Source organism: Panthera tigris, chromosome B2 (assembly GCF_018350195.1).
Source record: "Panthera tigris isolate Pti1 chromosome B2, P.tigris_Pti1_mat1.1, whole genome shotgun sequence".
Lineage (NCBI taxonomy): Eukaryota > Metazoa > Chordata > Mammalia > Carnivora > Felidae > Panthera > Panthera tigris.
In genome coordinates, this window is record NC_056664.1 from 135,870,055 (window position 1) to 135,886,196 (window position 16,142).

The window sequence follows — 16,142 nt, forward strand, 5'->3', positions numbered from 1 at the left end:
TCCACCATTATTGTCAGTGATGATTAGGAAAAGCTTTAATCTCCCATTAAAGCCTTTAGAAAACAAGGGCACATTAGTATTTATTACCAGAAGTAATTATAATGTCACCTTTATTCCTCTGACTCATTCTCCCTCACGTTATTTATTTACACACGCTATTTCATTAGTCTTCCTTTTACATGGTGTTAAAAAAAAAAAAAAAAAAAGAGCATGGCTTAGTAGTGAAGCAAAGAAATAGAAATGTAGTGATTTTGGTCCTGCCTGTGTTCCAATGCCTGTTTGGTTTAGGCAAGTTGTTTAAATTTCTTGTACCTAGGTATCTTCAACTGAATCAGAATGAAATGCAGTAATCACATAGGGCTATTAGAAATGTCTAAGTGAAAAAAAGATGTCTAAGATATCAGTTTTATTTAAGTACAGAACTTTACAGAAAGCTAAGAGGGTTGTACAAGGTAGTACATGTCTATAGATGTGACGCTAAGGCACTAAGAAAGTTAATGTTACATTAGAGTTCATTGATATACTAGGTTTGAAAAAAACCTTGACTTTCCTATCAAGTGTGCTTCCATTACATGTCATACTACTAGAAAATAGACCTCACGAGCTCAAATCCTTGATTTTCTCATTTCACTAATAATGACTTTTCAGTTTAAGTCAGCAGGGTTTTCCTTGTCTTGTTCTAGGCTTTGTTGATTTGAGCCTCCACGATCAGGTTCACCTTCTGGAATGTGCCTGGCTAGAGATCCTGATGATTGGACTTGTCTGGCGCTCCATGGAGCATCCAGGGAAGCTCCTATTTGCTCCCAACTTGCTCCTGGACAGGTAAGTGGCCTGGATGGAGCTTGGGGGAAGCACATCCTTTATTCCTGAAGCTCTTTTATTCAGTATTCCACGAAGCACTCGAGAACTTTATCCAATATGTTTTCTTTACAAAGGGATGAATTTGGGAGATGTAGTCTGTTCACAGAAAGCTAAGGACAACTTTCTGCTAGATACCTCTAGGCTAACATCTTTTAGATGAAGCTACACATCAGTAATAGCATCCTCAGAGGAGCTCTGTTGTTTCTAATACGTACATATATAATTTGTGTGCATACATACACATATAAAATGTATGTATGTATATACACATAAGTATGTGTGTGTCATACGCACATCTATATAACTTCATTATGAATTAGAATTTTCTAACTCCACCTTAATCTCGTGTTACATACATTTAAAAAATTGAAATAAATAGCCTCCTTTTAATTAAAGTTTCTTTTGGCCCACATACATCCCAACTACAATAACCTCTCATTTCCTTCTGAGTTTTCAATCACTTAAAAGAGGAAATTTGACCAGCATTCCAAAGGCCACTCTCACTGCTGTGAATTCATAAAAGTTACTTGCTCGTTTTCAAAAGCGAAGATTTCGGTTTTCAAATGTGTTACCTTATTTAACATGTTCTATTTTGGGTTGACTTAGAACGTGGGTCCTATTGGTCTGTTTTTTTGTCACTGCTTAGAGAAATTGGAGTTAGACGTTATTCTACAGCAGCTACCACTGATGGAAGGGGACCCTCCATCAGTGGTAGCTGCTGTAGAATAACGTCTAACTCCAATTTCAGTGCTTTACGTACGCGATGCCATTTGATCATGACAGCACGCTCGGGAAGCTTACCAGAAAGGAGCTAAGTTTCAGAGCCATTCTGCTACTTGCAAACAGCATCAGACTAGCTAATGGTGGAGCCAAGATTGGAATTAAAGGTGTATCTGGCTCAACACTCATACCACCTCTCTCCTGTGTTCATGTGCTTCGTCCTCTTTCATGGCCAGTGATGTCTCCTTTGGTTGGTTTCCAAGCCTACCTGTATATGCGGGCCACATAACGGTTTGAATGGGAAAGGACCATCTTCTGTTTCTTGCAGACTTCCTTTGTCTCTGGTCAGCACTCCAGGGTTGCCTGTGATGCATCCTTCCACATTCCTTTGCTTTGGAGCATTGACACCACCTCCCCATCGCCTGTCCCGCTCGAGGCTTCCCTACCCTCATTCAGCCTTCTGGAGCAGAGCTGCAGCACAATTTATCGAAGTCCTGGAGAATTGTACGAGTGTTGGTTACTCTTCTGTCATTTTGCGCTATGTATCTTTTGAAAAATAGTGATGACCCTGTTCAAGAAGCAGATTTTGCTATAGGTGGAATGTATTCCCATTTTACAGTGTCACAGAATTATTGAGGGTGGCCGGGGTAGACCTGCATTTACTCCGTATCCTGTCAGTCTCTTAGCGTTGTCTCTACCCTTCTCCTTCCCCTCCCTCCCTTCCCCTTGTTTCTCTTGCCATTTTTCCCTTGCCACCCATTTTCTTCTTTGTTTTCCTCTGTTTCTTTTTTCTTTCTTTTCTTTTCATCCGTCTCTTCCTCCTCCTCCCCCTGCCTTCCTCCTCCTCCTCCAATTCTCTTCTTAACTTTCTCGTGTACAGTCATGTGGTTATGGGACTAAGTTATAACAAATTGGCAGACCACATACATTGTTTCCCTGCTACAGACTGGGATGGATCTTCAATGCTGAATTTTTTGGGGTGTTCATAACTGATCTGCTCCATGATCCCCCATTTCATTCCTATCTATCTTCTTGATGAAAACAGGCATCAGGATATTGCATTTTATTTATTAAATATTTTTAACATTTATTTATTATTTTTGAGAGACAGAGACAGAGCATGAACAGGGGAGGAACAGAGAGAGAGAGAGAGAGAGAGAGAGACAGAGAGACAGAGAGAGAGAGGAAGACACAGAATCTGAAGCAGGCCCCAGGCTTTGAGCTGTCAGCACGGAGCCTGACGCAGGGCTCAAATTCATGGACTGTGAGATCATGACGTTTAACCGACTGAGCCACCGGAGCGCCCCATGACGCTGTGTTTTAAATATAAAAGGGTTTGAGGGTGCCTGCCTGGCTTACTCAGTATAGCATGCGACTCTTGATCTTGGGGTTGTGAGTTCAGGGTAGGGTTTCCTTAAAAAAAAAATGAATATGAAAGTGTTTTTGACATCACCTCACCCCAAAGAACTCAGTTAATTAGGTGATGGCATTGCCTAGGATTTTGTCAGCCACCTGCTTCTCTTTCTTTTCCATGCACTCTCATTGTGGTTAATCTTCTCTCAAGTCTTTTGCTGCAGAAAGTGCATGCTTACTGCGCGAAAGTTCTCATCTCCCTCCGTTCCTACTTCCTTCAACTCCAGATTTGAAGCTTTCACTTCCTGTGGACCGGGATTTCTCAACTTTTGCATTACTGGCATTTTTAGGGGGTTCATTCTTCCTTGTCGGGGCTGTCCTGGACATTTTAGGGTGCTTAGCAGCACCCCATACCCTACCTACTAGAGGCTTGTGATGCCCCTCTTCCCCCATGTTAAAACCCAAAGTGTCTGTAGACATTTCTAAACGTGCCCCGTGAGTGGCAGGAGGGAAGGTGCAAAATTGACCCTGGGTGAGAACAACTCTTCTAGACTTTTCTCCTTCAGTGCCCTGTAAGCTCTTCAGACTTACCATGTCCCTCACTTGAATATATTATCTCCCTTATCCATTTTGTTCCTTTTCTTTATTCTCTATATTTGCGGCATCAACATTCACCTGGACACTGAAGCCATAAAGTTTACATTAATCATGGATTCTACTCCTCCCACCCACCAGGTTATCCAGCTATCAAGTCATTTCTGCGTTGTTTCTGAAATCCATACCTCCCCTTGGTCTCGATCCCTCTGTGCCTGTGTGACCTCTGCACAGGTTCTCATTGTCCCTTCCTCAGATTATTGTTTTTCCACTACCATTTCCCTCTCTTGACCACTACCCCTCTTTCCTTCATTCTGTTCCCCACATTGCCACCCCAGATTTCTTTCTAAGGCACAGCTATGATCCTGATGCCTTCTGACTCAGCTTTAATTGGCTCTTCCTGTTCCACAGAAGAAATGGTCTAGACTTCTTATCTTGATAACTATGGCTCTCTTATTATGACTCTTTCAACACAAACTTCTATAACGCCAGTTAAATGCTGTAAATGAGGAAGGGCAGGGAGCATGAGTCCAAAAGGCAGTTCTGAGGATTCGGTGACTTTGGTGGGCTCTTGTCCAGGCTAAAAACACCTGGGTGCTGAATTTAGCCTCCCCCTTCAAAGCTTTTCTTGCAGTTTTTCTTCACATTTTTCTGAAGTGAAATCCTCAGAATCCTCCACCTTCAGGATTCCTTGTCAAACATTTGTTTGTTATGGCTCATTTCGGATGGCGCTTTCCATTAAATTCTCCTTCACACTCTTCCCTCTGTAGGTGAAGGGGGCCTTTCCTTGGTCCCAGTTCTCCCTCTGTGTGGTCTGTTCTTAGTTCCGGTCTGCCACGTGTATGTTGTGATTGTGTGTCTTCTCTTCCTCACCAGCTCATACGCCTCTTGTGGGCAGAAGAACCAGAGTTTGTTCACCTTCTCATTCCCTCCAACGTACAGAGTCTTCTGTGATTCCCAGCGAAGTGTCTGTTAACCGCAATGGCTGAGGTCACCCGGGAGGCTCGTGGCAGCCCGTAGAATCTACATCTTCTGATGCTCATTTCAGCTGTTCTTATCATCAAACTCACTCACTTCTCATTCATTACTACTTATCAGTTCCTGGCTTTGTCCCCTAAAGACTGCACAGAAATTAATATCCATCTATTTTGAAAGGCTTTTGTAAAATTACTAAATACGCTTACGCTTCTGCTTATATTCCATCAACCTGTTCTGGGACTTCTAAATTCCAAATGGGGATAAGCTTATTGTCATTTTTTCCCCTAACTAGAGCCGCTATCCAGTAAACTCAAGATCTTAATGCATTTAAATACACTCAGGCACATCTTGGTAATTAGAAGAGTATATAAATAAATGTAAATTATATAAATAATATAAAATATAAAAAATAAAATATGCTATATGCTATAAAATTTTCTACACTTTTCTAATTAACATGCACCTAAATATTATGAAGTTTCAGTATTATTAAATTAGCCTGTGTGTTGGAGTGATGGCTCCCTCTGATGACATTGATCTGTGCATCACAGTAAAAAATATGTGATGAGGAGCCCATTTGATGTTTCATACATCTGCAAGATGGTTTTGAGTGACAGCTGAGAACACAGTGTATATTTTTACCTGCAGGCTCCTAACCCTTTTGATAACATTCACCTCTCTGATTAGTATGCATCACTCCGATCTCCCCATTGCTCTTTTCCCATCGTGGTGCACACAGCAAACATTTTTTGTGACAAAATGAGGAAGTCCCTAAATTTCAGAGCTGTCTGACAGCGGGTAAGCACAAAACGAGTCTTAGCTTCCTCCTTTCAGTGTTTGCTCAGGCTCTGTGACACTACCTGGGAAAAGCCAGCCGCCTCCATAGGCTGTTTACGTCTGCATACAAACAGGGAAAAGGGAAAGCCAGAAGTCCCGCACCGTCCAGTCACCCATTGTTAACCAGAGACAGGGTTTATTTGTGATTGATTGCGATGATGTCCTGTTCTCTCAAACCTTGTGCCTTGCAAGGCCATCAGGAGGATAAAATTTACCCCAGTCTTTCCTTGTAATTACTCAGATGTTAGTACTGGCAAATGGGGGTTTAGCAATTACAGGAGTATAAAAACCTGCTGGGTTGCCATCCCACATTTGTGAACAGAGGACATATTTCCTATCTTGCATCTATTTAAAAAGAGTTATTGCTTGATTTACTCCCTGATGACAACCCATGATATCTTGATTCTGGTAGTTCTGAGCTTTCCTGGTAGTCATATGCTTGAAGGCTAATTTTACCCCTGGCGCACTTAGCCTTCCCACAGTTTCCAGTTCTTCCCTGTGTCCCGCAGCAGTGAGTTCCAAGCACTTAACGCAGTTGTCTCTGCCTGCGAAAACCAAGAAATAAAGGTTATTATAAGGCATAAATAAAGAACCCAGTAATTTCTCGTGCTGCGTGTGTGTTTGTGTGTGTGGGGGGTGTTTTACGAGAGGAAAGTTAAAAGATAATAAGAATGCCTGCGAAAGTCATCAGGAAATGGAGAGAACTGTTTTCCATTCTAGCACCTAACCCTCTGGTGTGTTTTGGCACCAGAAGACACAAAATATGTCCTCTGTGTCAACTAGGAATGCGTCTCTTCGTTTAGTCCTGCTTGAGTGCTGGCATTGGAAAAATATAGACGGAAAACAGAAGCAAAAGTGTTCAACATAGATCATTTCTGGTGGGTTCTCTTTGTTCTTGCAGGAGCGAAGTTTACTATCGCTGGAAGGCAGACGTAGTGTTAGAGGAAACAATGTAAATTGCGTGTTCAGTAAGACTATCCGGTTTCCAAGGGACAGTCTAATTCTGCTTCCCTGGCGCCATCAGTGCTAACAAGTTCTGAGAAATATTTGCGGATTTCTCAGTGAAGCCAAAGCACTCAAGTTTTGAGTCCTGTTCACTCTCAGGGAAACAACTATCCATGCATTTAAAAAGGAGAGCTTAATTGGACCAGCAGAATATTCCCTTCACCAAGCGTCTGGCCAGAGTGTTGTTGATCTAGCTCTTTACCTCGCTCCCGCATCAGGAGGTTTTGCCTGTAGGAAACAGTATTGAACAGCGGAAACTTCTACTTGTAGGCATGGGATAGGAATAAGTTCCTTCAGAGGAAAACAGGTTGCTGCACCAGAGAACATTTGGCCTCTTCTACTAAATAGCAGACTGTTTCCAGATGATACGTTCATTTGAAATGGAAAAGAAAAAGTCTTTTCTAGAAACAAGAACATTCTCATTTTAGCCTGTTTACTGTAAATATTTCAGAAAAAAACATGTAAATAAAAACATGCGAATAAAACAATGCTTCCAGCAACACTTATATTGGCTTTTTAGAAAAATTAGCCTCTTTGTGTGTGTGTGTAAGGCTTGATGTAAATTATTTTTATTTTTAGAGAGAGAGAGAGAGCATGAGAGGGGGACAGGGGTAGAGGGAGGGAGGGAGGGAGGGAGAGAGAGACAGAGAGAGAGAGAGAGAGAGAGAGAGAGAGAGAATCCTAAGCAGGCTCCACACAGTGTTGAGTCCAACATGGGACTCAATCCCACAACCCAGGATCATGACCTGAGCAGAAATCGAGAGTCAGACACTCAACCGACTGAGCCCCTTAAGTGCCCAAAGCTCAATGTAAGTTCTTTGCAGATTTTTTACTTGGCAGAGTAAAAAAATAAAGTTCTGAAATAAGTTGATGAATTCAGAATGTAATCTGTCCAAAGGTTTCTTGGGTATGATGAGAAGGACCTCCCTATATATTCCCTTTTCAGCTTTCTCCTCTCTGAAAAATGTGTGCCACATGGAGGGCGTGGCGGCATTGTAGTAGCTGGGGAAGCAGGTGCAGTGCATGGGGAACGAGTGATCCACCCACCAGAAAAGTCAGTCTTGGGCAGGAGATCCTTTGAGTTGCTCGGGTAGTTTTGCTGGATTCCCTCCATAGCTCTCCAGGTATGCTTTGGTTTGCATGCCTGTGTGCCTCATTTGTATCTCAAGAAATGTGCTCATAACCCTTCTTTCACTCTACTTTATAGAATTGGATAAAAGAGAAAAGAAAGGGAGCCAACATTTATCGAGCTTCTTTAATCAGTACAGTACTGCACTGGACTGTCTTCTGTACTATATCTCATTAATGGTATGAGAATATAGGGAAAAGGGTTTATGTTCTGACGCTGAATCCATTGGTCCTGTCCAGTTCTGAGCCCTTCATTACTCAATAGCAGATGCCAATTGACTGATTTGTAAAAGTCTTGCATTTAGCATTGTGAAAAATCCTGAGAATATGAAACTGTAAACTGTACAGGAGAAATGTTGAGGCCAAACAAAATGGAGAAATTAGCCAAAGTGCTGTTATTACTGCTTACCTGTGATTGAAAATGAATCAAAGAATTTATTAGACTAAAAATCAATTGCATTATACACTGTAAATGGGCTAATTATATATATGATACGCAAATTATATCTCAGGAAAGATATTACACACACATGCACACACACACACACACACACACACACACACACATACATATTGTAATTTCAGGAAAAGTCACTTTGACCATCAAGTCATGAAAGCATTTGTAGGAGTTCTATTGAAAAAGGTAAAGGGGCACCTGGGTGGCTCAGTCGGTTGAGCGTCCGACTTCGGTTCAGGTCATGATCTCACGGTTTGTGAGTTCTAGCCCTGCATTGGGCTCTGTGCTGACAGCTCAGAGCCTGGAGCCTGCTTCAGATTCTGTGCCTCTCTCTCTCTCTCTCTCTGCCCCTCCCCCACTCACACTGTCTCTCTCTCCTTCAAAAATAAATAAACATTAAAAAAATTAAAAAAAATTAAAAAAAAAAAGAAAAAGGTAAAAAAAAACCCTAAACATTCAAGCCAAGGTTTCTCCTTAAAAACAAAAACAATTAAGTAGTACTATATTATAAACCTTGCTAGGCCACAAGTTTTTAACTTCTCAAGAGGAATAAGCCTGTAAACAGTAAGGATGCACTCAATATAAAATCCACTCAATATAAAATTGCCCCAGAGGGAAAAGCATAATTCCAACCAAAGAATTAATCCTGTGTAGGAGGTTAATTTGACTTCTTACATTTTTACATGCCCCATTATTTTTGTATTTGCCGTTTGTTATTAACAATTAAACATCACCTTAACTGCCTTAAAATATAATCAAATATTTGAGCAGAAATCAAGAGTCAGACACTCTAAATTAAAAGTTTAATTTTAAAATGTCTTAATATTATTTAAATCATACATGCCACACAAGAATAATCAAGCAGTCCTGTTCAGATCTGCGTTAATCACAGATACCTCTCCATAGTTGGCATTGGAAAGATTCTTATTCATTTTAATGAGTCCCATTAAAAAATCCAATGATAAAGGAAGATGGCCAACTTAAAGTCTGTGTTAGTTAGGATTCAGTGTAAGTCAACTCATAGATACTTATTGAGTACCACCGTGTCTCCAGGGGTCTGCATGATACTGGAAGGTATGAGAAAAAGAGATGTATAAGCAGCAGACTGGTCCTCAGGCAATGTGCTATCTAGTGGTAGAATAATATTAGTATACAAACGAATGCAAGCAAAAACAAGATGTAAGCGGGCCCCACCACACCCCAATTTATTCACGTCTAGTGTATTTTCCCCCATCAGTTTCTAATGATTATGGATTCCGAGTAAAAATCAATCCTTGGTTACACTTGCATTTATATACTGATTCACTCTTGACATTCCCATGCTAGCATAAATATACTTACTACACATTTATCTTGCCTACAATATTCTGTGATGTAGATACGTCTAAAAATGAGATCTTTCCCTGTGTTGGTTCTTTTGGAGCTGGCAGGAGGGCAGCAGGAGGTTTTGGCAAAGGTTTATCAAGGTCAATGATCACAGATTACACACCTTTGAAATATTACTTATGTCAAGGTATTAGTACTGTTTGGATATTTTCCTATTGATGACAGCTCTTAATTCTATGAGTGCATCAAGGTTTGGCTTCAGGGTAAATGAAATCACTATGTTTGTTTCCATGTCCTGTTAAGAGTTAAAATTGTCTTTATTAATAGTGCCATGGTTACATGACCTTGTGATCTCTCATTCCATTCCATTCTCCTCCCCTTCTCACTCTCCTCATCTTCCTCATCTTCCTCCTCCTCCTCCTCCTCCTCTTTCCCTTCTTCTTCTTCTTCTTCTTCTTCTTCTTCTTCTGTATTATTGACTTCTCCTTGTGGGCTCTTATTACAAAGAATAAGGTTAAAGTTTCTGTTCTGATGCTTCTAGAGTCAATTTAACTCATTAAATATTCCTATTTGTTATTTAATCTGTATTTTCATTTTATCAAATGGAAAAGAGATGTAAAAAAATACCATTAGTATTTTCTTTGGTTTTATACCACAGTAGAGAATCAGTTTCTTAACCTGTTTACATGATTTTTCACTTTTCATTGCCACTGATTCTAAGATCCATCATGACTTTATCATTGGAAAACAAGATGCAAGAAACATGTTATGATGGTAAGGAACGGTTACTTACTCCATACTCCTGAGTGGAGAAGGGCTTTTCCTACATCCTCTGGGTTTGGTCAGGACAAGCAGTTGAGGCCACGGCTGAATCCACCTGAGCCTCTGAGGAGAGCAGAGCCTGAGCAAACCCTCGTTACTCCAGTGTGGGTATAGCATGGACACTGAGATGAAGAAGATTTCAAGATCTGTGGTCTTGGCCGTTGAAGGGATGGCGGCGCTATGCATAGGAGTTAGGAAGACAGGGGAAAGAGTAGGTATTAGAGAAATCTGATGTGTTTTTCCTTATTCGTGTCGAGTTCAAGGTACAGGGATGAAAGTCAGAAGGTGGAAGGTGGAAGTCAGAAGAAAGATGGATATAAAAGATTTGAGTCATCTCCATAGTTAAAAGCGTGGAATGAATGTGATAAGCAGGCAAGATGGTGGAGAAGAAGGTGTCCGAAGGGCTGAGGGAAGACCTCTTAAAAGGCTGACCTTTAGGAGTTGTAAGTAGAAACAAATCCCAGCCTGCCAGCCTGGGGCTAAGGCAGAGTTTGAGAAGTAGAAGTTCGGTCTCTGATTCCAAGGGAGGGATGACTTAAAAAAAAAAAAGGTGGTGATTTTGCCAAATACCACAGAGAGGTGCACAGGACCAAGAGGAAGGGACTAAGCATTTGGTAATTAGGGATCACAGTTGTCCCCTAAAGAGGACATTTTTAGTAAAAAAGGTGGGAAAACAACAACAACCGGAGTATCAGTGTGTTCAATGAAAGTATAATGTATATAAGAGAAGATGGGCAGGAAAAATTAGAGAAAGGAAATATAAACTAGCTTTTTGAAATATTTGGTGGTAAAAAGTCATGGAGCTGTGGCACCCAGCAGCAGCCGCATCAAGGGAACTGCTGTCCTAGCTCCTTCCAGTGATGTCCCATGAGAATTTTTTAGTGGCATTATGAGCTAGTAGGGTATTGTTTATTCAATGTGTATCAGTCGACTTATTATCCTTCTTTGGTGCTTCAGTTGTCCCGTCTGTGGCTAATAGAGTTCCTTCATGTGACTTTTGTGTCATTTTGGCATAAATCATTCATCTCTGATGCCTCCTTAAACATGTCCCAATCTCGTCTTGTAAATTTTTTTCCCAGAGCTGGAGCCAACTCTATCTACAAGGAGCACTCATTTGTTTCAGAGAAACTGGTATCTAGAACTCAATCTTGGCATTTGGTTTATTTACTGTTTTTGAGTTGCCATTACTTCTAGGCCTTTTCAGCGGATAAAATTAGAAAATGAGCACCTTTGAAGCTATATATTCGTATCCCCACCCCATACACGAAAGTAATTATTATTTATAATATTCTGCATATTGCTTTGGAAGTTATGACATGTATGTGTATAAAGAACTTATTCCTATCCGTGATTGTTTTATATTCCATTGTGTGGAATCCTTTATTGATGAGCAGGTAGGTTCTTCCCATACTTATACTATAGACAACACCAATAAAAGGCCACAGTAGATAACTTTGTGAATAAGTCATTTTGTACTTTTCTCGGTCTGTCCTTGTGATAGATTCCTAGAAGTGGGGTTACTGGGTCAAAAGATACATGTAAACACATCACTTATCATCAAGGAAGTGCAGATCAAAACTGCAATGAGATATAATCTCACACCTGTCAGGATGGCTAAAATTAACAACACAAGAAACAACAAGTGTTGGCAAGGATGTAGAAAAGGGGGAGCCCTCTTACACTGTTGGTGGGAATGCAAATTTGCACAGCCATTGTAGAAAGCAATATGGACATTCCTCAAAAAAAAAAAAAAAAAAAAATAGAACTACCCTATGATCCAGGAATCACAGTATTGGGTATTTACCCCCAAAATGCAAGAACACTAATTCAAAGGATACTTGCACACCTATGTTTATTGCAGCATTATGTACAATAGCCAAACTATGGAAGCATCCCAAGTGTCCATCGATAGATGAATGGATAAAGAAGGTGTGATGTTATATATATATATATATATATATATATATATATATGAATATTATTCATACATTAAAAAGAATGAAATCTTGCCATTTGCAACAACATGGATAGAGCTAGAATGTACAATGCTAAGCAAAATAAGTAAGTCAGAAAAGATAAATATCATTAAGATCTCCCTCATATGCAGAATTTAAGAAACAAATGAGCAAAGGAAAAAAAAAAGGGAGATAGAGACAAACCAAGAAACAAGCAATTATAGAGAACAAACTGATGGTTGCCAGACAAGTGGTGTGTGAGGGGATGGGGGAAATTGGGGATAGAATTCAAAGAGTACACTTAGGATGAAATAAAATAAAATAAATGATAAAAAAGGTACATGCATACCTAATTTTGTTAGATATTTGAAATTTCACTTACTGCCTATGGAACTGTGTCATTGTGCTTTCCCACCAACCATGTATAAGAGGCCTTGTCTTGGGGCGCCTGGGTGGCTCAGTCGGTTAAGCATCCGACTTCAGCTCAGGTCATGATCTCATGGTCTGTGGGTTCGAGCCCCGCGTCGGGCTCTGTGCTGACAGCTCAGAGCCTGGAGCCTGTTTCGGATTCTGTGTCTCCCTCTCTCTGTGACCCTCCCCTGTTCATGCTCTGTCTCTCTCTGTCTCAAAAATAATAAACGTTAAAAAAATTTTTTTTTTTTTTTAAAAAAGAGGCCTTGTCTCTCCACAGCCTCTCCAACAGAATATGTTGTCAAACTTTTGGATTTTTGCCAATCTGATAGGTAAGAAGTATCTCAGAATGGTCTTAATTACATTTCCTTTTATTTTTGAATAAAGTTAAGCATCTTATTTATGTTTAAAGGCCTTTTCATCTATTCTTCTGTGAACTGTGTATTCACATTTTTGGCTATTTTTGTACCAGCTTGTTTTTTCCTTGATTTTTAGGAGCTGTGTGTATGTGAGAGACAGACTAGCTTTTCTCAGTATAAATTGCCAACATCTTTTCTCAGTTTCTTATTTGCCTTTAAAGTGTTTATGGAGGATTTTGCCATGCAAAAAGCTTTCGTAAGTTAAGTTTTATAACAAAAGTACATTAATCTTTTACCTTATTGGAAGGGTTTCCTTGCCCTGAAGTCAAAATTATATTCTGCTTATAATTATATTCTGTTATAATTATATACTTCTGCTTGCTTTTAGTACTTTTTACTCTTATGTCTTGGGTCTATCCATTTTGAATTTATCTTGATATACTGTGTGATTAAGATTGATTTTTATATATTTTGCCAAATAACTTTTCAGTATTGCCAACACCATTTATAAAATGTCAATTATTTTTTCAAGTGATTTGAGATGCATCCTTAATCACATGCTTGATTTCTCCATAAACTTATAAGTCCTTTTATGAAATTTTACCTATCTTCTATGGTTTATCTACTTATGAATCAATATCACAGAGCTTTATTTATGGAAGCTCCAGATTGGGTTTTAATCCTGGTCAGGCTGTATTTCCAATGCTGCCTGCTGATTTTTCATGGGGTTACAGGTGATTCTCCCTGGTTTCTTACAGGTGATCTTTAGCATTAACTTGTGGCACTCCAAAAGAAAAACTTTTGGTAATTTTATTAGGATCATGTTAAATATAAATAGGCTTAAGGAGTATTGATGTCTTTGTGAGGTTGAATCTTTCTAAGAACAGGTATGCCTCTCATGTGTTCAGATTATATTCATGTATCTTTCCAGAAGTGTTTTCATGTATCCTTATATATATTTTGCACATATTTTTGAGATTATGCCTCACTATTATATATATATATATAATATTAATATAAATAAATATACATATTGTTTGCACATCTGTAGATACCTGATATTTACATATTATTTCTGTAGACTACTACTGAATTCACTAACTGTTTACAGGAGTTTTTCCATTAATTTCAATAGGCTTTCTTAATATGTAATCATACCATCGGTGAATGAGTAGAGATTAGAGATTGTTTTATCTCTTCCTTTCTATCCCTAAGCATTGAGGTGTTTTTTTCTTATCTAGCTGTATTGACTAATACCTCTAACACATCGTAAAAATAGCAAAGTAGGCACCAGTCTCCTCATTCCTATATAATCACATTCTAAGAGTTTCTATGGATTTCTATGGTATTAGGTGTTTTTGTTAGGAATGAAGGCTATTGTTTTTGCTTTAAAATTCATAAGAAAATTTGGTGTAAAATTGTCTCTTTGTGTAGTCTTTATAAGTTTTTTGTTATCTGTGTTACACATGCCTCACAAAACTGGTTTGGAAATTTTCTTTTCTGTGCTCTGAAAAGTTTCAGTAGCATTGGGATTATTTGATCTTTAAAACTTCAAATTTTGATAGAATTCCCTTTCAAGATCTTCTGGACCCAGTGGCTTTCTGGAAACGAATTCTTCTGTAGTAATTCGTATCTTTTGACTTTTTATCTCTTCTGGAGTCAGTTTTGGTGAATAAATCTGATAAAGTTATTCATTTTATTGAGTTTTTCAAATCTATTGCATTGAACTGGACAAAGTAGTTTCTAATGATTTTTAAATTTTTTTCTGTGGCTTGATGGTTACTTCCACCTTGGAATTTATTTTGTGTCTGTATCCTTCTTTTAGAAAACTTAGGTCAGCTAGTGGTTTCTCTATTTTGTCAGTTCTCTTCCCTAAAAGACTAGCTTAAAATTTTCTTTTATTAGTTCTGCCAGTTTTCTACTTTCTAACTCATCATTATATTGTTAGCTTTATTGAGACCTTCCTTTTGCTTTAGTCAGTTAACTTTGTAATTCTTTCTCTCACTTTTTGAATTGATTTTAAGATTGTTTATTTTCATTTCATAATATAGTCAATGCAAAGAGTTTTCTCAAAGGTCTGCTTTAGTTATGTCCCATAGATTCTTTTTTCCCCCATAGATTCTATCTTGCTTTTATTATCCTTATTTTCTAAAAATTCAGCAATTTCACGTTTTCTTTTCCCTTTCATTCAAGAGTTGTTTAATAAACAGTTTAATTTCCAGGCTTAAAGGGTAATTTTTGTTTTTGTTTGTTATTAATAAACATTTGTTTTGCTTTGGAATCAAAGAGTACTGCTTATATTATTTCAGTTATTCTTGGAACTTATTAAAGTTTTTGTTTGTAACCTAATGTAATTTCAGTTTTTCATATACACAGTGTTCCATATACACTTGTTACGAAAGTCCATGTACTCTTATTAAGGTAGAACGTAAAGTATCTGCCTGCCTATGTTTATTTCTTATCCATCATTTATCTTATTCATCATTTCTACTTAATGAGAATCCATGACCTTTTATCTTACAGATACTTATATTTGCTTTATCTTTATTGCCCAGTATAGATTTTTGTGTTGCAAAGTTTTTTATTCATTTGCTCTTTTCTCTGGATTGAATTTTACCATCTAATATCAAGATCATGACCCTGGGGTCTTTTTATTTTCACTTACTTAATATATTATTTTCATTCTTGATTTTTAATTCCTGACTATCTTTGCTTTAGGTCTCTATTTTATATAGTCTATATAAGTTGGATTTTACTTTAATAGTAAATTAGATTGGATTTTACTTCATAATAATTGGATTTTACTTTTTTTTTTTTTTTTTTTAAATTTTTTTTTTTTTTCCAACGTTTTTTATTTATTTTTTTTGGGACAGAGAGAGACAGAGCATGAACGGGGGAGGGGCAGAGAGAGAGGGAGACACAGAATCGGAAACAGGCTCCAGGCTCCGAGCCATCAGCCCAGAGCCTGACGCGGGGCTCGAACTCACGGACCGCGAGATCGTGACCTGGTTGAAGTCGGACGCTTAACCGACTGCGCCACCCAGGTGCCCCTGGATTTTACTTTAACAGTCAAGCTGGGAATATTTTTAATAGATGAGTAAAGCCAACGTATATTTATTGATACCACCTCTATATTTGATTCAAATTCTGAGTTCTGTTATTTTATGTTTCCCACATATTAAAAGGTCTCTTTGCTATTTTTGTCTATTTTCTTTTGTTGTTAGGTCTTTTGCATTTTTGTTTTTGGTTGTTAGATTTGTATATATTTAGTCAGTTCTTCCTTTAGAAACTGTTTATTCGCTACTTTGAGCAGTAGTGAAATTAGCTAGCAATTTA

The 16,142-nt window shown here is 38.4% G+C and overlaps 1 protein-coding gene across 1 annotated transcript in view; it reads left to right on the plus strand.

Moving 5' to 3' along the window:
• ESR1 (estrogen receptor 1) overlaps positions 1–16,142 on the plus strand; it is a 436,996-nt gene that overhangs the window by 362,525 nt on the left and 58,329 nt on the right. The window contains exon 8 of the mRNA XM_042987330.1: positions 684–822. Within this exon, the coding sequence (XP_042843264.1) occupies positions 684–822 (139 nt within the window). The remainder of the gene's footprint in view (positions 1–683; positions 823–16,142) is intronic.